At 42.4% G+C, this 22,257-nt stretch overlaps 1 protein-coding gene across 1 annotated transcript; it reads right to left on the bottom strand.

Annotated features, from left to right (window-relative positions):
- Window positions 1-9,425: 9,425 nt before the first annotated feature.
- SOWAHC (sosondowah ankyrin repeat domain family member C) lies at window positions 9,426-22,251 on the bottom strand. Its single transcript, XM_014532100.1, has 3 exons — window positions 21,141-22,251; window positions 16,861-16,970; window positions 9,426-9,532 (listed from the first exon to the last, which is right to left on the bottom strand). The coding sequence occupies exons 1-2, from the start codon at window positions 22,094-22,096 to the stop codon at window positions 16,901-16,903; spliced, it is 1,026 nt and encodes a 341-aa protein (XP_014387586.1). The 5' UTR covers window positions 22,097-22,251; the 3' UTR covers window positions 9,426-9,532; window positions 16,861-16,900.
- Window positions 22,252-22,257: the final 6 nt, after the last annotated feature.

Here is a 22,257-nt window from a genome sequence, read left to right as displayed (position 1 = left end):
TTAATGATGTTAATTCTTCCTATCCCTGAACATGGTATATGTTTCCACTTATTTGTATCTTGTTCAGTTTCTTTCTTCAGTATCCTATAATTTTCCAAATACAGATCTTTTACCTCCTTGGATAAATTTATTCCTAGGTAACTTATTTTGTTTTGTTGTTGCAATTGTGAGATTGTTTTCTTAGTTTCTCTTTCTGATAGTTATTTATTAGTGTATAAAAATTTAACTATTTCTGAATATTAACTTTGTATTAATTTTGTAATTACTGAATTCATTTATCAGGTCTAGTACTTTTGTATGTGGAGTCTTTAGGGTTCTCTATATATAGTATTATATCATCTACAAATAATGACATTTTTACTTCACCTTTTCAACTTGGATGCCTTTTACTTCTTCTTGTCTAATTGCTGAGGCTCAGACTTCCAGTACTAAGTTGAATAACAGTGGTGAAAATGGACATTTCTGCCTTGTTCCTGATCTTAAGGGAAACACTCATAGTTTTTTCCATTGATTATGATGTTGGCTGTAGGTTTGTCATATATGGCTTTTATTATGTTAAGGTTGATTCCTCTATTCCCACTTTGCTGAGAGTTTTTATCATAAACTAGAAGCCCAGTGCACGAAATTTGTGCACTGGGGTGGGGGGGCGGCCCTCAACCCGGCCTGCGCCCTCGCGCAATCCGGGACACCTCAGGGGATGTCTGCCTGCCAGCTTAGACTTGCTCCCTGCGGAAGTGGGCCTAAGCTGGCAGGCAGACATCCCTCTCTCAGTCCAGGACCACTTGCTTCTTACTGCCTGCCTTCTTGCTGCTCCTTACTGCTCAGCTTGCTGCTCCTTAGTGCTGTTGTAGAGGTGGGAGAGGCTCCCGCCACTGCTGCTGCACTCGCCAGCCATGAGCCTGGCTTCTGGCTGAGCGGCACTCGCCCTGTGGGAGTGTGCTGACCACCAGGGGGCAGCTCCTGCATTGAGCATCTGCCCCCTGGTGGTCAGTGCGTGTTATAGTGACTGGTTGTTCTGCCATTCGGTTGATTTGCATAGTAGGCTTTTATTATATAGGATGGGTGCTAGATTTTATCAAAATTTTTTTGCATTTTTATCTTTATTTTTTTACGTGGTATATCATATATATTAATTTGTGAGTAGTGTACCAACTTTGCATCCCCAGAATAAAACCCACTTGATCATGGTGTATGATCTTCCAAAACTAAATCAGCAAGAATCAAAAAATCTGAATAGACTGATTACAACTAATGAAATTAAAACAGTAGCCAAAAAACTCCCCCAAAACAAAAGTCCTGGACTGGATGGCTTCACAGGTGAATTTTACCAAACATTCAAAGGAAAACTAATACCTATCCTTTTTCTTTCTTAATCTTTATTGTTGAGGGTATTACAGATGTCACCCTTTCCCCCCTTCCCATTGACCCCTCCCTACCCAAGCCCAGGCCTTTACCACATTATTATCTGTGTCCATAGGTAATGCATATATGCATATAAGATCTTTGATTAATCTCTTCCCACCCCTACCCCCTTTCCCACTGAGATTCGTCAGTCTGTTCCATGTTTCCATGCTTCTGGTTCCATTTTATTCATCAGTCTATTTTGTTCATTAGATTCCTTATTCTTCTATTTTGATTTTTAGATTCAATTATTGATAGATATGTACTTATTGCCATTTTATTGTTCACATTTTCTTCTTCTTTTCTTCTTCGTCTTCTCCTCTCCTTCTCCTTCTCCTTATTTCTCTTCTTGAAGAATACCCTTCACTCGGCCAGTGTGGCTCAGTGACTGAGCATCGATCTAGGAACTAGGAGGTCACAGTTTGATTCCAGGTCAGGGTACATGCCTGGGTTTTGGGCTCGATCCCCAGTATGGGGGCATGCAGGAGGCAACCAATTAATGTTTCTCTCTCATCATTGATGTTTTTATCTCTCTCTTCCTCTCCCTTCCTTTCTGAAATCAATAAAAATATTTTTAAAATAATACCCTTCAACATTTCAAGTAATGTTGGTTTGATGGTGATAAACTCCTTTAGCATTTTCTAATCTGGGAAGCTCTTTATCTGACCTTCAATTCTAAATGATAGCTTTGCTGGGTAGAGTAATCTTGGTTGTAGGTCCTTGCTATTCATCACTTTGAATATTTCTTGCCACTCCCTTCTGGCCTACAAAGTTTCTGTTGAAAAATCAGCTGATAGTCATATGGGTGAGCCCTTGTAGGTAACTAATTGCTTTGCTCTTGCTGCTTTTAAGATTCTCTCTTTGTCCCTTGGCATTTTAATTATGATGTGTCTTGTTGTGGGCCTCTTTGGATTCCTCTTGTTTGGGACTCTCTGTGCTTCCTGGACTTGTAAGTATATTTCTTTCAGAAGGTAGGGGAAGTTTTCTATCATTATTTCTTATAGGTTTTCTTCAATTTCTTGCTCTCTCTCTTCTTCTGGCACCCCCATAATTCGGATGTTGGTACGTTTGAAGTTGTCCCAGAGGCTCCGTACACTATCTTCATATTTTTGGATTCTTTTTTCTTTTTTTGCTGTTCTGATTGGGTGTTTTTTGCTTCCTTATATTACTAATTCTAGATTTGACTCTCAGCATCCTCTACTCTATTGTTGATTCCCTTAAGCTATTCTTTATTTCAGTTAAAGTATCCTTCATTTCTAACTGGTCCATTTTTATGTTGTTGATATTCTCACTAAGTTCCTTGAAATTTTCAGTAAGTTCCTTGAGCATCCTTATAACCATTGTTTTAAACTCTGTATCAGGTAATTTTCTTGCTTCCATTTCATTTAGTTCTTTGTCTGGAGATTTCTCCTGTTCTTTCATTTGTGACATGTTTCTTTGTCTCTGCCTTGTGGCTGTTTCCCTGTGTTTGTTTCTATGTATTAGGTAGATTTGCTGTGTCCAAGACTTGGTAGAGTGGCCTTGTGCAGTAGGTGTCCTATAGAGCCCAGTGGCTCAGCCTCCCCAGTCACCTCACCTTGGCACTCTAGGTGCGACTCTGTGTGAACTCTGTACACTATCCTATTGTAGTTGAGCCTTGATTAATTTTGGTGTCACTGGGAGAAATTGACCCCAGGCCAATCAGTTGCAAATATTAGCTGCAACTACAGCAGAAGAGCTGCTATGAAGGAAACACCCTTATAGATAAGGACTTGCTTCAGTGAGGCTTTGGTACTCACCAAGTCTACCCATTGAATGTGTCCCTTGTGGAGCTGATAGGGTTGTAATCTGGCATGGTGGAAGCTGACCATCGGGTGCACTGGCTATGAGGCCTCCTGAGAGGTACAAAGTCAACCACTGCCTGTGCCCTTCCAGAGGCCACCAGCTTGAGCTACAAAGCAATCTGCAGATGGTTGCTACTTGTGTTGGGCTTAGAGGTGCCCAGGAGAGGTCAAGCTATGAACCAAGGCCGGCTGCCACTAGTGCTGGGTCTAGGGCCACTTTTTGAGAGTTACAGGGCATGCTGAGGCCAGCTGCTGCTTGTTTGAGGGATGTTACGTAAGCCTGAAGCATGAGAACAAGAGAGGCCAGTTGTATGGAAAAGCCACTAGAATGGATAAGCAATTAGGGAGGGGCACGGTCTCAGGGAATCACCAGGGCAGGGGAAAAAGTCTGAGCCAGGTTGATGGAGATTCAGATATGGTGCCCTGCCCACCAGCTCTGTGGCAGGGAAAGCTCATCAATGGAACAGTGGAACACTGGTCTCTGCCAGCACTTTTGTCTTGGAGAAAGGTACCCCTTCAGCTCTTGCCCTGATTCCAGGCAAGTTAGTTCTTCCCCTAATGTCCCACGTTCCTTCCAAGCTGCTGTCCTACCCATGGAGCTCAGAGGGAGTGAATCTGAGTAAGTCCATGCACAGGCCCTTTAAGAGGAACTGTCTGGGCCCTGCTGGTGTGGCTCAGTGCTTCAGCATCAACCTGTGAACGAGGAGGTCACCGTTCAATTCTGGGTCAGGGCACATGCCTGGCTTGTGGGCTTGATCCCCAGTATGGGGTGTGCAGGATGTAGTCAATCAATGATTCTCTCTCATCATTGATGTTTCTATCTCTCTCTCTCCCTCTCCCTTTCTATTTGAAATAAATAAAGATATATTTTTATAAAAAAAGGAACTACGTGGGACTCCAGCAGTTTCTGTGTCACTCAGACACAATCCCTGCTGGTTTTTATAACCAGAAGTTGTGAGGACTTCTCTTATCAGCACTGGAACCCTGGGCTGGAGCAGGGACCCCTCACACCTCAGGGAAACCTCCACACCCAAGATATCCCTCCTGATTTTAAACTGCCACACATGAGTGTGGGGCCAGCCAGTTCAGTGATTCTGCCCCACATCTCTGCTTCTCCTACTAGTTTTGATATGTATCTTCTTTAATTCCCTAGTTGTAGGACTTCCATTCAACCAGATTTCAGGTGGTTCTGAATGATGGTTGTTCTATGTTTTAGTTGTAATTTTCATGTGGTTGTGGGTGGCAGCGAGTACTATATTTACCTACTCCACCATCTTTACCAGAACCTTAACCATGGTTTTAGAAGAGGAAACAGCCCGATATGCTAAGAGAAAAAGAAAAAGGAATATGGACACTGGACTTCTTTAATTCCACATGTTATGTGTTTATAGTATTTTAAACCCTCCACATGATATATCTTTTGAATATCAAAACAACTATGTGTGATGGGCTATACAAGATATCTATATTATCTTCAATTTATACATGAACTATTGAAACAAAATACACAGTGCCTCAGTTTAAATGGCATGTAAATGGCAGATCAATTTTCCAGAGATCAGGAGACAGTGGTCACTTTCAAGGAGAAAATAAAGAATCTACATTTTGCATGAGTCAATTTTATCTAAACAAATATTTTAAGTAGTATAATTAATTATAATTGGGGGTCAGATCAACATGAATTTATGAAACTTCTGAATTATAAGATATTATAAGTACAATGTTTCTATTTAGTAAACTCTAAACTAGGTTGACAAATTTTTGCTTCTTCATAGGTTCCAGAGTTAATGAATGCTGACAGTGACCTGCAGCCAAGTTTCTGGGGCATGAGATTCAGTATCTATATACCAGAATATTCTACCTAAAATGACCTCAAAGTTTATCCTGCCAACTTTACACTCAGTTCAGAAACTCTCTTTTCACTATTCCACCAGAACGGTAGTGTTAGCCTGGAATGAAAGGCACGCTGTGGTGATTTCAAGTCCTCACCTACCAATGTTTTCCTTAAATACTCCTTTATTCTGTTCATTTGTTTACCAAAATATCTCTTCATAATTAGTTAAGAGTTTAATTTCAATGTAGACCAAATCTAAATAAGTAGATTTTCAGTGTGTAAGCAAGAGGCAGTGAGAGATGTGGAGGGCACAGGGAGAGAGGCGGCTGCAATCATCATCATAATCACACACATCTAGACTATACTTGTTACCTCCCCACAGAAAGAAAAAGAAGAGCATACCCCAGACACATACCCCAGACAGCTCACAGATGGTTTCAAATGGAAACCTGAAGAAGCAGTCTAAGAGTCTGAACTATGTTTATGAAATGGGCAAGTTTGGTTGAAAGCATGTTTCATGTTCCAGAATATTGCTCAAAATTATAAAAGCAATTAATTGTGAGAGATCAATTTTCTTAAAATATAATATGCATCATGTTGCTATCCTATTGAAAAAACTCACCAGAGTATGGATAAACTTCTCAGCCTGACATTCAAAACTTTCTAAGAGATGGCCCCTACCTGCTTTTATGTTTGTCTCCTGCCAACCTTCCCTGGAGCACCCCTAGAATGGAGGTTACCTCAAAACAGTTTTGTATGATAGGCTGGACCATGGCATTTATTTTTGTCTTAGCCTCAGACCATGTTCCCATGGCCTCCTTTGAACACATTTGGACTAAGCAACTATCATGTGCAGAGCACTGTTGTAGACTATGTCAAGGCAGTCTCGCCCCTGTCTTCATGGAGCCAGCAGGCCAACAGGGCATGCCTAGCCCTGCAGTGCATAGAAGAGCAACCATCATATTTGTGTAGAATTAAATTGGCACAAAGATGACACCCAGAAGAAAGTTTTGCAGCCCCTCCCTTTGCAGTGTATCCCAGGAACCTCAAGAGCTTCCTTTTTTGTCCAGACCCCATCTTGGGCTGTCCTTGTGTCCTCTCCTCTCCTCCCTCCACCACAAACTTACTAATCTTGCTTATGAAGTTACTAGAGGCCCAGTGCATGAATTCGTGCATGGGTGGGTCTGGCTGGCCCAGCCCCAATCTGGGCAGATTGGGGCCAGGCCTGTCGGAGGAGGAGATGGCGGGAGGTTGGCCGGCTGGCCCACTCTGATCGGGGCCTGATCAGGGCTGGGCAGGCTTCGGGGAGGTACTGAGGGCAATTGGCTGGTGGGCCCCGCCCCCGTTTGGGGTGGGGGGCCAATTGGGGGTGGGGCTGGGGCCTCACCCCCAAATGGGATAGGGAGAGCCGATCAGGGGCCAGCGGCCTGGGGGAGGGTCCATGAGTGGTTGGCCGGCCGGCCCTGCCCCTGATAAGAGTGCAGGGGCCGATTGGGGTGGTGGGGGCTGCAGGAGGTTGGCCGGCCAGTCCCATCCCCTATTGGAGTAGGGGGGGAATCAAGGGCGGGGACAGCCAGGGAGAGGGGCTGAAGGCCAATCGGGGTAGTGGGGGTCCATCAGGGGTTGGGCCAGCCAGGGGGAGGGGCTGCAGGAGGTTGGCTAGCTGGCCCTGCCCCCTATTGGGGTGGGGGGTGATCAGGGGCAGGGCCAGCTGGGGGGAGGGGCTGTGGGGGGGTTGGCTGGCTGCCCCGCCCTCGATTGGGCTGGTTCACTGGCCACAGTGGGCATCATAGCAACCGGTCGTTATGGTCATTACAGAGTTCCGGTCGCTGGCTTTTTATATATATAGATTTTGGGAGATTAATTTTGTTTTTGAAGGTGTTATTTCTAGTGGTTGATTACTTCACCTGGAAGGAACTTTCCCACAGTGTGCATATAGAAGGGTACCTTAATCCCGGAACACTTAGGCTTCTGAGGTAAGACAATGGGAAAGGTAATCAGGGTGGGATAGCTTTTAAACAAGTAACATCACCCTACCCAGATACCAGATGCACCTGCCAGAAGCTATCCACCTGGGCCACTTGAGGTTTTGAGAAAAAGAAGCTCCAGATGTATCCTGTCTTAGAGATCTAAGGACTGTGGGGAGAGGTGTGGCTGGCGAGAAGAGCTGTTATCCCCTAGTCTTTAAAGAACTCCTAAGAGCAAGTGCACCTCAGGATGTCTGGGCATGAGGAGCTGACAGAGGTCAGGAAAACCAGGAATGGATGATACAGAGACACTCATGGGTTGAGCAAAGCACAGAGGAGAACATTGTCAGCTGGTCAAGGAGGAGGGACTAGGGATTTCCAGGCAATGAAGAAACTCGACTACTAGTCATCCACACAGCTTGGAAAAGAACATGGCTGGAAAGGGCACTATATTTTGTGAACCACAAGGAGCTTGGTATGTCCAAAGCATGGTGCAGGGTGAGGGGATGGAAGGCAAGTGAGGGGAATGGAAGCCAGAAAGGAGAAAGTAGGCTGGGAGATTGCAAAGCCTTCTCCTTAGTTGAAGGCCAGGGATGGCATAGTCAGCTGTTCATTTGCAAATCTCTCTCTGGGAAGGGTTCAGTGGACTGGTGGGGAGAACTCTGAGATGGAGCCAGGGCCTGAGTGAAGCTTCCTGAGGAACCTAAACTATAACAAGTCCTACTTTTAACTCTGAAGCCTTATAGTTAAGGTGTTCTTTGGATAAGAATCTAAATACTAGCTGTGTTTCACTTCTTCGATATCTGCATTAGGTATAACCCAGTAAAAACGGAATAAATTATTTTAAATCAAAGAGATATGCTAGCCTGAATTAAAGAAACGTCAAATAATTTAAAGTATAGAAGGAACCATTAGCTGAAGTTACACTGTGGAAAATAAATAGAGAGGAAATGAGTAGTTTTTACTTTTCACCCTGTTTCTATACTGTCATTTGTTTAAATCCATGAGTATACATTTTTATATAAAAATAGTTCATAAATTAAATAAATTATTAAATCAATTAAAATTTAATTTAATAATAAATTTAATAAATAAATGATTTAATATTAAAGTTTTGTTCATTTGAAGTACATGCATAGTTAACAGACAATAAGCCAATGTCTTCTGTTCTTAAATACATTTAAATATCACTCTTAGTAATAGAGCTAAGGTAGGCCTCTGCCTATTCCAAAAGGAGTTATCAAAATTCAGATTTAGTGTTACAAATTTATAAATTTATGGTAAGGAAAATGGGTACTGTGTTGCTGGTTTCCTTTCAGGTTGGCCTTCAGTCTCACGGATATGTGGAAGGGGGTCTGAGTCTTTCTATTAGTGCTTAAGTGTTTAGACAAGGTGCTGGGGCAAGGCATGGTGCTGGGGCAAGGCAAAGTGCTGGGGCAAGGCATGGTGAGCCTAAAAATAGAAACATAACCACACCCTGTACATTTTAGAAACTCTACCATTCTGACCTAAGGAAATATTCTTCCCCAACCCAAATGAATTTTATTCTAGGTGAGATGGAAAACAAAACCCAAACACCTAAATTTTAGTTCTAATCTGTTCCTGTGCATCTGTCTTAACCATTAGTGCTTCTTGTTTATGGTTTTTGTTTGGTCTCTTGTAGAGAGACTATGAATTTTCTACATTTCTACATCACTAGGTGGTAGCCTGATAAGTGTGGACAAAAGGGGCCATATGCTAACCTGACTAGCTCAGGGAAGGCCTGTGTGGTGGCCTTGCAAACTCAAAAAGGGACCTAAAGTAACCACAAAGGATGGTCTGAAATTAATAACTCAAGTACTGGACAACCTGATGATGCAAGAAGAAATTGCTATTGTCTACACACCGGGTCATCAAAAGGGGGGACCCTGGAAGCCTGGGGAAAATAGGTTGGCAGATGAGGCTGCTAAAGAGGCAGCGCGACAATCTGAAACTCCTATATTAACTCTGGTCCCAGTCCTGCTACTCCTTGAAGTTATTCCAAAGTTTAGCATGGAGGAAGAGACAATTAATACAGATGGGAGCTTGTCAGGGCCAGCCTGACAGGTTGAACTGGGCTGAGGTAGGGAGGTGGGAATTGAGAAAAGAAAGAAAGACAGGAGAGCGGGATCTGGAGGACTACAGATCAATCGAGGAGCTGCAGTAAGTTTATTAACCACGCAATGCCTTTTATACACAAAACACTGAATAGGAGGTCTGTCAAGAGGAATGTATTCTTTGTTCCTCTTAATCTCTAAGGGAGAGACAGAGCGGAAGGACAAATTCTTGGTACAGCAAATCTCAGTAAATAGTTACAGACTTCTTGATAAGCCATGAAAGGCTGTTCTCATTCTACAAAGGTTGCTCTCATTCTACTGATAACCGCCATCCAAACAAGTCTGGGAAAACTGTGTGCGTAAGGGTCCCAGCCTTGGTAGCCCCTTCAGGTGCAAGGACCGTGTCAGCTTACACCTGGTCTCCAACAGGAGCTGTGAATGATAAAGAAGAAAAATGGAAATTGCCTGATGGAAAGGAAATGATTAGAGAACTTAAGACCCTCCTTCACAAAGGGACCCATGGGGGCCACAAGCTATGTGCGATGTCATTCTAAGGACAGTGGCAAAACAGGTGCAAGAGGGCTGCATTACTTGCAGAAAGGTTAATAAACAGGCCTGAGGAAGCAACTCCCAGGGGGAAGACCTCCCCAGCTCAGATCCTTCCAAAGCATCCAGGTGGATTATACAGAAATGCCCAAAGTAGAAAGACAAAAATACCTACTGGTGATAGTAGATCACTTAACAAATTGGATTGAAGCCATTAAAATATAGATTCTGATAACGGGATCCACTTTACTATCACCATTATTAAGGATATTATGGGTTAGATATAAGATGGGAATGTCATACTCCCTCGTACCCCCCTTCTTTGGGAAGGGTAGAAAGAATGAACCAAACTTTGAAGAGACAGATCACCAAACTGATGCTGGAAACAAAGCTCCCCGGGACTAAATGTCTCCCTATTGCACTTCTCTGGATTAGAACAGCTCCAAGGAAGGATGTAGGGCTATCCCCTTATGAGATGCTGTATGGCCTTCCCTACTTAGGAAGGCCTCAAGATCTTCCTACAATGGAGACTAAAGATTAATTTCTTAAGAACTATGTACTGGGTAACTCCTCTACTCTAATCTCTCAGGTTAAAAGGCCTCCTAGCCCAAAACCCTCCTCGTGAGTTTCTGGTTCATCACCATTAACTGAGAGACTATGTTCTAATCAAGACTTGGAAGAAAAGCAAGTTGGAACCCTCCTGGGAAGGACCCTACCTTGTCATGCTTACCCCCGAGACCACTTTTCCGCCTGCAGAATGAGGTTGGACCCTATCACACCTGGGTTAAGAGTGTACCACCAACCTCTCAGGGTAGAGACACCTCAACTTTTCAGCCATACCAGGACATAGTCCCTTGAAATTAACACGAAAGCAACTGTTAGATGTCTTAATGGCCATCATGTACTAGATTCTATTTGCTTTGGGGCTCTGGAAAATTGCAAGGGCTTACAATGTGGGCTGGGGAAATGTATACAATCTGGATCATGCTTACCCAGTTAAGTTATTGATTAATGTGACCAAGGGAGATAAGCCCATAACCCTTCAATTTGATGCCTGCCAAACAATCAAAGGCAGCTACAGGCCTATTCCATTTACATGTATCTTGATACCTCACTGGGAGCGAATGGTCTATCCCAGTGGTCGGCAAACTGCGGCTCACAAGCCACATGTGGCTCTTTGGCCCCTTGTGTGTGGCTCTTCCACAAAATACCGACTTCTGCTCATGGGCCACAAAGTTTCAATCGCACTGTACATGCGCGCCCGCACGTGGTATTTTGTGGAAGAGCCACACTCAATGGGCCAAAGAGCCACATGTGGCTCACGAGCCACAGTTTGCCGACCACTGGTCTATCCCCTTGTCCTACCTGGAATGATGTATGGTGGACCACCCTACCAGGGCTGGATGGCTATATCCTGACCAGCAGATAAAAAGTTTAGTCAACTAAAGGCTAGAATACATCTATATAGAGGTACCCCTCCCCATGCTTGCCAGAACTTACAGTGTAATCCCTTGTTCTTCACTATAAATAACTTGAATGACTTGAATATTTCAGCCTCTAGGCCAAAAGATTGGCTAGGACTAGATTTAGGAGTAGATGTCACAGAACAAGATCCCCAAGGGAGGTTTGCTCTGAGACTGGTAGCCCCACCCAAGGACATCATCACTGCCACCACCATGACTAGTTCTACCTCTAAGCTGGGGGAAAATCCCTTTGTACCACAAAATGATCCTACAAAAGAGACCCTAATTGAGTTGAGGATTCAAGACAAACTTTGCAAATAGAAGAAGGATATAAGGAAATGAATGCCTGGGTGGAATGGATTAAATATACTGTACGCCCCCTACATAAAAGCAACTGTTACGCTTTTGCGGCAGGAAGGCCAGAGGCCCAAGTGGTCCCATTTCCATTTGGATAGGCCTCAGACAGTAACGGGATGGAATGTATGCTTGCCTCGTATCAGGAGGAAACCACCTGGGGAAACACTTCCTGTAAGACTCCCTGTTGTTCCCATCCAACAGAGGTAAAGGGCAAGGGTTCCCCAAAATGATCCAGCCCTCATCTTCTGAAGTAAATTATACCTCCTGCCTCTCAAGGTAGAGAGGAAACAGTATTCGGAGTTCATGGGAAATTTATTTGGATATGTAAATGGTCGAGGATCCTCAGAAGCCAATCATTCTGCTCTGTCAATAACCCGTGCTGATGTCTGGTGGTATTGCTGGGGACCATTACTTGTGGCCTTGCCTAGCCACTGGAGTGGAACTTGTGCTCTGATACAATTGTCTATCCCTTTCACTTTGGCATACCATAAGCCTTTTTCAATGGACAGACAGACTAGGAAGAAAAGAGAGAGTTCAGAGGGCTCTTTTAATCCCCATCTATAATTATAAAAAGCGTAATTTGCTAATTAGACCGACAACCTTCCAGACGAAGCTGCTGCAGCGGCGGGGGCCCAAGGCAGAGGCAGCTGCCGTGGTGGCGGGGGCTGAGCCCCTTGCACCAACTTCATGCATCAGGCCTTTAGTATTTACATAGATTCCATTGGGGTTCCAAGAAGAGTGCCAATGAGTTTAAGGCTAGAAATCAAATTGCTGCAGGGTTTGAATCTGTCCTGTTCTGATGGTCCACTGTCAACAAAAATGTAGATTGGATTAATTATATTTATTAAAATCAACAGAGGTTTGTCAACTTTCCTTGAGATGCATTTAAAGGTACAGCTGAAAAACTAGATGCTACCAGCAGAATGACCTGGGAGAATAGGTTGGCCTTGGATATGATTCTGGCAGAAAAAGGGGGAGTTTGTGTAATGATGGGGAGGGGGGGGCAATGTTGTTCATTCATCCCTAACAACACAGCTCCAGATGGAACCATCACTAAGGCCCTATAGGGATTAACAACTTTAGCTAATGAGTTAGCTGAGAATCCTGGGGTTGAGGATCCTTTCTCTGATTTACTAGAGCAATGGTTTGGGAAGTGGAAAGGAATGATGGTATCCATATTCACCTCTTTGATAACCGTGTTAGGAGTTATGACAGTAATGGGATGCTGTATCATCCCATGTATGAGAGGTCTTTTCCAAAGGTTAATTGAAACCACATTGACCAAACAGACCCCAGTATCATACCAACAAAACAATCTCCTTCTCCTAGACACTGCAGAACATGAAAATCAACTAATGCGGACCGAGTTAGAAGAAAAGAGTGAAATCAGTTAAATAAGAAAAAAGGGGGAATTGTGAGAATTATGAGAATCAACCCGTAATCTTTTCTGTCAAAGAAGGAAGTTCCTTAGCTTACGAGCAGCCATTTTGAGAGATGGCCGTCATTCTAAGTCACATGATTTAGGAGGCCACCATTCTAAGTTTTGGTTTCTTTTTTTTTTTTTTTAATATATTTTATTGATTTTTTACAGAGAGGAAGGGAGAGGGACAGAGAGCCAGAAACATCAATGAGAGAGAAACACCGATCAGCTGCCTCCTGCATACCCCCCACTGGGGATGTGCCCGCAACCAAGGTACATGCCCCCGACCGGAATCGAACCTGGGACCCTTCAGTCCAAAGGCCGACGCTCTATCCACTGAGCCAAACCGGTGAGGGCAGTTTTGGTTTCTTAAATTTCAACCCCTCCCTGTTCTTTGAATTAACTGATAATGCAAGAAAGTGAAATTGAGCCTTAACCAATTAACATGAGGGGCAGACTGCATCAGGAATAAAATCCGAGCGGCCTTCCTGCTCCATGTGCTTGCTTACCAGACTCTTTGTTGGTTGCACACCCTCTTGCAGAGGTAAAGATATTGCCTTGCTGTCTGACTCCTGAGTATCCTTTGTGTTCTAACAGGACCCTTAACTCTGGTGATCGCCTTCTTTCTAATAAATTGGAATAGGGAAACTGAGGCAGGAAAATTAAAGCCAAAAAGCTATGCAGGTAACTTGTAGCAGGACCTTATCTTGAGAACAAAAGGTTAAAACCTCTCCTTCTCACAAAAGAACGCAGGAGAGGAGGGGGAATCTTAATGCAACTAGAAAATACATAGCTAAATCACCCTGAAATTACTAAAAGACAGCAGAATGGAGGTTAGAGGGGGAAAGAAGAATGCCCTACTGTTCAGTGAAGCCAGCAGTCTTTGATTGGTCAAGATAGAGTTTCCAGGTGCTTCTCATAATTGTGGAAAAAGCCATAACAAGGAAAAGGGGGGAACTTCAGAGTTAATCTATACCAAGATATCTAAGCAGAGGAATTTAAAAAAACTTATAGATAAGAGGGTATAGAAGGCAGAAACCCAGCACCCCACTTGCTCTTCAGATTAACTGAGGGCCCATTTGCACTTCATAAACCAGATGTATAGATTTGCTTGCCTTACTAAAGAAGTAAGTGCATGCTTTAATTTTTTTAATAAATTGGCTTTATCACAACACAATAGTCTGAAGTCTCTCATTTAAATTCATTTATATGAGAAGAGAAGAATGAAGGTGGGGGACAGCCCTCTCCCTCTGACTCAGGGGGTTGGCTGTCTGATAACACCTCTCTGGAGTCTGTGAAAGGTGCCTGTCACAAAACTGTGACAATTGCCAGAAGCAAAATCTCTGAGATAATGCTCCAGGGAATGGCAGTTTTGCACCTTATTTTATACATTACACTCAAAAGAGAAGACATAAGTGGGTTACTTGAAAGTCATTGGTGGTAGGTTAGGGAGGCTGGAGAAAGCAAAGTGGGGGAAACCACTGGGATTGGATAATAAGTAAAATGATCCATCTTTAACATAGGTCAGTACAGAATAGTTAACAGTCAACAATTAATATGATAAATATGATAAAAACAACAAGAGGATTTGTAGTCTCTGCTTTGGTGAATTGGTTGTGCCCTGAGGTGTCCTGACATTCCCAAGGTATGTTATCATAGATGCAAAAGACAAGAGACAGGCTTAGTTAAGGTAAAGATTGACGTTTGTCCGGGAAGATTCTAGCCTAGGACATAAACTGCCATAAACTGCTTTTTTTTTTTTTTTAAAGAAGTTTTAATTTCAGATCATCCTTTGTGGTTACTTTAGGTCCCTGAGATTTCAAGGTCACTATACAAGCCTTTCCTGAACTTGTCAGGTTAGCATGTGGCCCCTTTTCATCCACACTGAATGCTTGTACCCCCAAATTCATATGTTGAAATCTAATCCCCAATGTGATGGGATTAGGAGGTAGGACCTTTGGAGGTGATTAGATCATGAAGGTATTGCCCTTAATAAACAAGACCCCAGATATATGTAAACTTTCAACAATAAAGATTTAAACTAAAAGAGAGAGAGAGAGAGAGAGAGAGAGAGAGAGAGATCCCAGAGAACTCCCTTCTGCCATGTGAGGACACAGAAAATATGTTAGGGGCAAAAATAGGATATTGGGGAATAGCTATGGTTATGGGAAATATTAATGATGCGCATGCTCTGTTAACCATGATTACCTTGTGTTGGTTAAAGAAAGGATATTCTGACCTGGCTGGGAGTTGTACACTGCCAGGACCTGGGAGTCAACCTTGGACCTAGGAATCAACCTTGGAATGTGGTCCAATCTTATTCAGGAACTGCCTATTATCATGGAAAGATTAACAACCTTGTTGCCCAAACAATGGAGTCCCACTCAGCCTGCATTGCCAACTTCCCCATGTAATCATTGTCCTACCCTATATAAACACCTGGTTTATGGGGTCTGCAGAGCAGATTTTTGTGGATGACCTGCTGCTCTCCCATACTGCTAGCAGTATTAGAATAAACACGCACATATGCTTCAACCCCGTCTCTGCTGAATTGGCTCAAGTAGTGATAGGCAGCCTAGACCCATTGATTGTCTGGTTTCAAATAGACGAATGCCTATGAACCACGAAGCAAGCTCATATCAGAGACTGAATCTGTCAGTTCCTTGACCTTGGACTTCTCAGCCTCCATAACTGCAAAATCGGTTTCTATTGTTTATAAGTCACCTAGTCTATTATTCTGTTATAACAGCCCAAAAACAGACTAAACAAAGCTTGAAGATCACATTTGTCAATATCAGACAATTCTGGACAAATTTCAAGAATAATCAATTATATTTGTACTATTAAACTCAATGTTTCTTAGAGACCCAGAAGAGTATTCAAAGGGGGCATTTCCAGGTTCTCTGATCAGAACAGCATAAAATTGTGTTTAAAAAAACAAAACACAAAAACTTAAATGACCCTATTTCTCTTGTTAACTTCATTCTCAGTCAGGCCAGTTTTGGCTAAACCGTTGGTCAGTATGGATATGACCTAGAGCAAAGTTTCTTGAGACACAATCAGTCACAGGGATGCTTTAAATGATCGATTTTAACTTTTCACATGCTCACATAACCTCTGACCAATTCTTTCCAAAGGTTGAGTGTTCCACTTCATGGGACAGTCCATGGCAATCTTTAAATGACTATTAGAAAGCCCTCTAGGCAAAACTAAACATCGTCTCTTCACAAAATAGAGCAGTCTTTTGAATACTGACAATAAAATATTTAAAGCCAGGAAACGTGAGTTTTCTAATCATAGTTTCATATAAACAAACATCTAAATAACTGACATAACTTCAATTAATGATAAATACAACTCCACAAATTGACTTTTATAATCTCAATTTGGAAATTGAAAAATAAGAAGAATATAGAGTTAAAAGATTCTCCTAGGGATTATGTACTTGAGTCAACTTGTAAGGTAAAACTTTTTTATATCAATTTTACTCTTAAAAACCTCTTAAATTGCCCTAGCTGGTTTGGCTCAGTGGATAGAGCGTTGGCCTGCAGACTGAAGGGTCCTGGGTTCGATTCCAGTCAAGGGCACATGCCTGGGTTGCAGGCTCAATCCCCAGTGGGGGCATGAAGGAGGCAACCAATCAATGATTCTCTCTCATCATTAATGTTTCTATCTTTCTCTAGCTCTCCCTTCCTCTCTGAAATCAATAAAAAATATATTTAAAAAAATTTCTTAAATTGCTCACAAAGTAAAATTCCAATAAAGCTGATTTTACCTCCAGGATTAGAATAGATTGTTCTTTTGACTAAGTTGCAGATAAAGTGGTTGTCTGGCATTTAGAGCCATTTGTATGAATAATACCTCTAATTCACTTGGTATGAAAGCACATTGTTGAAATTATCCATATGATGTAACATTACAAAATGTTTTTTTTAGTGTTTTCCATTAAAAGGAAAAAAATACTTATTGAGTACCTTTAAGATGCCAGGCATTGTGGAAGGGTGGCAGCACTTGTCACATATTCATCAATAAATGTGGAGTAATAACTGAATGGGGAAGCCAGTTCCTGAGATGAAACTGATATCTAAAAGAGAAGATTGAAAAAAGAGTATGATAACATGAAAGTAATGTTCTTCAGAGGAAAAAAAAGTGGATAGTAACACAAACAGCTCTACTGCTATGTCTTGAAAAATTAGTTCACAAGTTTCATCTTCCAGTCCTCTAATATTAAGCATTTCATGAAGACTTGACTCATCATTGAAGGAACAATGGTTTGCAGAGTATTCACTTTTAAGATTAACTTGCAAGAAGCTCTAAATAATGCCATTATTTAGCAAAATAAAAAAATAATTTTCCACTAGGAAAAATTACAAAGATATGTTCAAATGGATTGCTCAATGAATCCTTTCCAGATACATATTTCTAAGGAAAAAAGTCATTTTAGAAACAGAAACTAGATTTATCTAGTACTTCAGGTATAGTGAAAAAAGTTGTCATAAATCAACAGTAATAACAGAAAAACCAAGCACCAATCATAACAGGATCTTCCAAGAGGAAACAAGGGCGGACAATTATACTGAGTCCTATATCCCTCTGTCATCTGATAGATGCCAATCTTGTTAAAATAAAGATCAAAGGCAGGCTGGGGAGGAATTGAATTCATTAATGTCCAATACTATTGATGGATACTGAAGAAAATAGAAAAAGGTATTCTCCATACCTTTCTGAAGGTTTGGTCTGGGTGGGAGCATTCATGGTAGGTAGGTGGTATGTGCAGGAGCCACAGGCTTTATTTTTTTTGAGGTAGTAGTAGAGGTAATACCTTCTCTGTAAGTTGATTCATCCATCACTGTCAAAATTTTGCCATTTGAAGTGTAGAAAAAATGTGAAAAAACACCCAATCTTAAGATCTTACTGCCATTTACTTCGTGACCCTGAACAGCCATCAACCTTTATTCCTTACATGTAGAGGCCCAGCGCACGAAATTCATGCACGGGTACAGTCCCTAGGCTTGGTCTGTGATTAGGACCATCATCCCCTGCTGCTTGCAGCCAGCCCTGCCCCCCACCCCAGTTCCCCTTTCACCATCAGGTGATTGGAGCCTGATGGCCGGGGGAAGGGACTGAGAGGTTGGCTGTTCCCGCCCGCTCGCTGGCCCTGCCCCTGCCGCAGGTTGCCCTCTGTGTGTGGGGTGACTGGTGGGACGGGGACCTTGGCCTGGTGCCATCCACATCCCCAACCACCCATCCCCAGTTCCCCATTCGGCCAGGGAAAGGGACTGAGAGGTGGTCAGTGCACCTCATAGTGACTGGTTGAGTGGTCATTCTGCCGTTAGGGTCAATTTGCACATTACCCTTTTTATTATATGGGATAGAGGCCCAGTGCATGGTGGGCACCGGCTGGCCTGCCTTGGGGGCCCCAGATCGGGGTGGGGGTCCCCGCTGGGGCGAGGGGCCACGGTCATTCTGGTCTCTGGTCATTCTGGTCGTTCCGCTGTTTCGGTCGCTGGGCTTTTATTATATAGGATTAGGGATATATGATCAATAACTTCAAGGGAAAGGAAGAGACCAAATAAACTGAAACGTCAAAAAGCATTGTATGAACCATAAAACATGATAAAGGACTAGAGATATTTAGACAATTCAGAGAAAAAAATCTAGTATGAACCTTTTATTTTTGACAAAACAAACTACAAATTTTACATTCTAAGCTCCCAAAGTTTCATTTATTTAAAAAATAAAAGACAAGGCATCCTGGACACCCAGATTTCAGGTATGAATAAAATAGTACCAGATTTTCAAGTTATATTAGCTGGTTGCATTTTATATACCATAAATGTGAAGAGAACTATGACATACATTCATTAGTTTCAAATGTACCTATAAAAAACACATGGACATTCTTGAGTTTCCTAACTATACAGTTTCATATCAACAAACATCTAAGTAACTGACATAATTTCCATTAATGGTAAATACAACTTCACAAATATCAAATTACACAAATAATTTGCTTTTTATAATCTCAAATTGGAAAGTGAAAAATAAGAGGAATTAGAGTTAAATAGCTGAAAATGCTACATGAGCACATTGTGACAAGGAATGTACAAGTAGTTTCCCTCAGGAATGATTTTTGAGAATTTAAAGTAAATTTTATCAAAAAAGTTAAAATCTCTAGGGTGAAAAGAAAGTTAAATGAATTATTAGCTCAATTTCTAAAGATCTAGCAAATTACAGATTTTTGTGCAATAAATTAGTAACATACACATTTAAGAGCTTAATACTGACTGTTTAATAGAATGTTTAGGTGGTTCTGAAGTGTATACTCTTTATAGTTTACTTTAGCTTTACATGTCAATGAAAGGTAAGATTCTTCAGTGGGAAGTTATAGCTTATTCTGCACTAGATACAGGTAATGTGTACCAGATTCAGAGCAAATAGTGGCTTTCACCTTCAAGGATTCTACTTTTAATTTATACAAAATTAGATTTTCACCCACATGTGTGGAAAAAGTGCTTCTCAAATGTACATGGCCCCCATTTCCATAATCCTAAAATAAAAATAAAGGCACATAAATGGATAACAGTTTATATATTTTATGTGAATATTTTTCATTAATCTTTAAACAGATTCACTCTAGAGATGTGTGATAAACTTGTTACAAATTTCTATGACTTGGGGAAATTAAAGATCTAAGACCTCTCTAAAGATTGCAGTGGTATACAATTAATATATTGGTTCATTACTCTGCATGCCAACTCACCTCTTAATCTCTATAGGCTGCAGGTACTTGTTTCATCAATAATGAGACCAAAAAGACTAAAGAAGGACTTGTGGAATTAGTCTCCCAGAAAAATTGTTTTGAATATTGTTACAAATAGATTTAATATGCTTGTGAGTTAAATTTTACAATTATAAAATATTCACACTAATGTATTTGAATGGAATGTAATTAACAATCATGTGTAAGTCTTTAATTTTAATGACTGGTATTTTTCACTTACATGTAAAGAAATTCAATAGCCAGCGGCATTTAAATATAGAAACAGTACAATCTCTTATCTTTTCCCTTTTATAAAGTGCTATTCTTAACTGGGTAGAGTTACTATCCAGCTTCTCATTAACTTCACTGTATGTCTATTTAGAGTCAAGGAAACCATGAAAAATTGAGAGGATTTAGTATTTTAAGTATTTGCAAAATATTGCTACAAAGTATAGACTATGAGCATGTTTTATTCGTAAAACAAAAAGTGTACCTTAGGTTGATTTAATTATTACTTGAGAGAAGCATAGGCTCACATACACTTATGCCAATTTTTGTTAATCATCTAAACCAGAAACAGTTCTGTAGGCAATTCAAGTCTAAGCACCATCAACTAGGGTGATGTCAAATAGAAAGAATGGTTATATAACCCCAGAATAAAAACTTCAGCAAATTTAGACTTTTAGAATAGCAAAACAAGTTAGTGAGAATCAGAACCACACGCAATATTTTACTTTAAAGTAACACAGGTTGTTCAAGGTATTTTCTTTAAATAAAAATTTGTGGTTATTAATAACGCACCTTAATACTGAGTGCAGTATGATAGTTAAGAGGAAAGCATACTACAGATTAACTCAAAGTGAATGTTGCTTATTTCTTTAGTTGAGTGATTAAAGCTGAGATTGCTTTTTAAAAACAGCTGAACACTTACAATACAGTAGGATACCAACAGGATTCCCATTTTTTTCATTTACTAATTAGAATTTTTGCATTTCAACTCTTACCTGACCTTCGCAAAATCTTAAAAAGCAAATGCAATTAGTTTTCGTTCACACTTAACAAATGTTACCAATTTCATTACAATTTGCATATCTTGTTTTTGGAAGAGTAACCACTTTTAACAATCATAAACGAGCAATATTCCTCACTTAGCATGGCATCCAATAATGGTTAAATCAAAGAAACCCTCAGTCATCAATTCTGTACCCCCAATTTAGATACATCTCTAGTCTTTACAAACAGGGACTCCAGGGCAGAGGAATGGCATGGAGAAAAGAGGCCTAGGTCAAGGTTTGATGAATCACTTGGAAAGCCACCTCACTCAGAATACTAGGGGAAACTCCCCCCCACTTCCGCCCTCCCCCACTCCAACCCCCCAAAGTAAGAATGCATAATTTTGCCTAAATCTTTTCTGGTCTCACTTGCCTACCTCTAGTATTGTATTTCGGATGACAAATAACCCTTAGAATTTTCTACAAAAATTATTTTTACCCAAATACATTGGACTTCGGTCTCAATTTGAATGAGGGTAAGTGGCCTTTAAGAGATCGATCCTCTTCTTCCTGCTCCCCCTCTTCCAGGGCCTGCTCCGGGTCTCTGAAAAAGGGTGTGGTGTGGATGATCTGGGTTTTGAAGTGGATTTTGTTGAGTCTGGGTTTTATTCGCCCACTAGAGCTGCCTGAGGCTTTGCGACCTGGGTCCTTTGCTTTGCCTCCTGCCCATCCCTCAGCCAGGTGGTGGTGGTGGTGGTGGTGATGGTGATGATCCCCTCCATCCTCCAGGACGTGCGAGAGTTTGTAGGTGATGAGGTGGGAAGGGAGCACTTTTGAAAGCCTCCAGCGCCCACCCCCGCTGCCTGAGGCACTTTCACCTTCGTCCTCGTCCAGGGCTCCCACCAGGTTCTTGATCTCCTCGGCGATGCTCTGACTCAGGTACTGCGAGGCCTTCTTCCCACTGTAGTCCCTGACGTCCACGTCTGCGTCGTAGGCCCCCACCAGCAACTTCACCACCTCCACGTGCCCGTGCATGGCTGCCAAGTGCAGGGCGGTGTAGCCTCCGCTCGTCCTGGCGTTGATGTTCACTGGCAGCTGGTGTTTGTTGGCGAAGTTGACTAGCATGGCCAGGAGCTCCTGCCGGCCGTGCTTGGCAGCCCAGTGCAGGCAAGTGAAGCCGGTGATGAAGTCCCGCTTGGTCAGCAGGCCAGGCTCACAGATGAGCAGCGCCTCCAGGCTGTCCCACTTGCCGTCCGAGGCCGAGAGCATCCAGGCGTGTTCCAAAGGGTCCAGCGTCACCGAGGCCCCGCTGCTGATCTCCTCCTCCGCGGACGACGAGGCAACGGAAGCGCTGTCCGAGTCACCCCCACCTTTGCCGCGTCCTCCCCCAGAGCAGCCCCCGGTGCTGCTGCCCCCCATGCAGACGCTCCTCTTCAGCTGCGGGGAGCTGCCCATCACAAGGTCCCGGAGGTTCTGGCGAGTCGACCTTGGGGTGGTGGTTCCCCCGGGAGAGCTCCCTCCGTCCGCCTCCTCGCAGCCCTGGGGCTGGGGTTCCAGGTCCTCGCTGGGCTCGGGGGTTGGTGCTCGGGCCGGAGACTGCGCGCCGCGCCGCGAGT

This window comes from Myotis brandtii, unplaced genomic scaffold (genome assembly GCF_000412655.1).
Source record: "Myotis brandtii unplaced genomic scaffold, ASM41265v1 scaffold842, whole genome shotgun sequence".
Classification (NCBI taxonomy): Eukaryota; Metazoa; Chordata; class Mammalia; order Chiroptera; family Vespertilionidae; genus Myotis; species Myotis brandtii.
The sequence above is the reverse complement of the archived record's forward strand: the minus strand, read 5'-3'. Positions and strand labels throughout refer to the sequence as shown.

Coding starts and splice junctions, on each gene's coding strand:
- SOWAHC (XM_014532100.1), bottom strand. CDS start 22,096: ATGGGCAGCTCCCCGCAGCTGAAGAGGAGCGTCTGCATGGGGGGCAGC. Junction 16,971..21,140: donor CCGAAGTCCAATGTATTTGG/GTAAAAATAATT, acceptor CTTCTCTTTTAG/ATATCAGTTTCATCTCAGGA.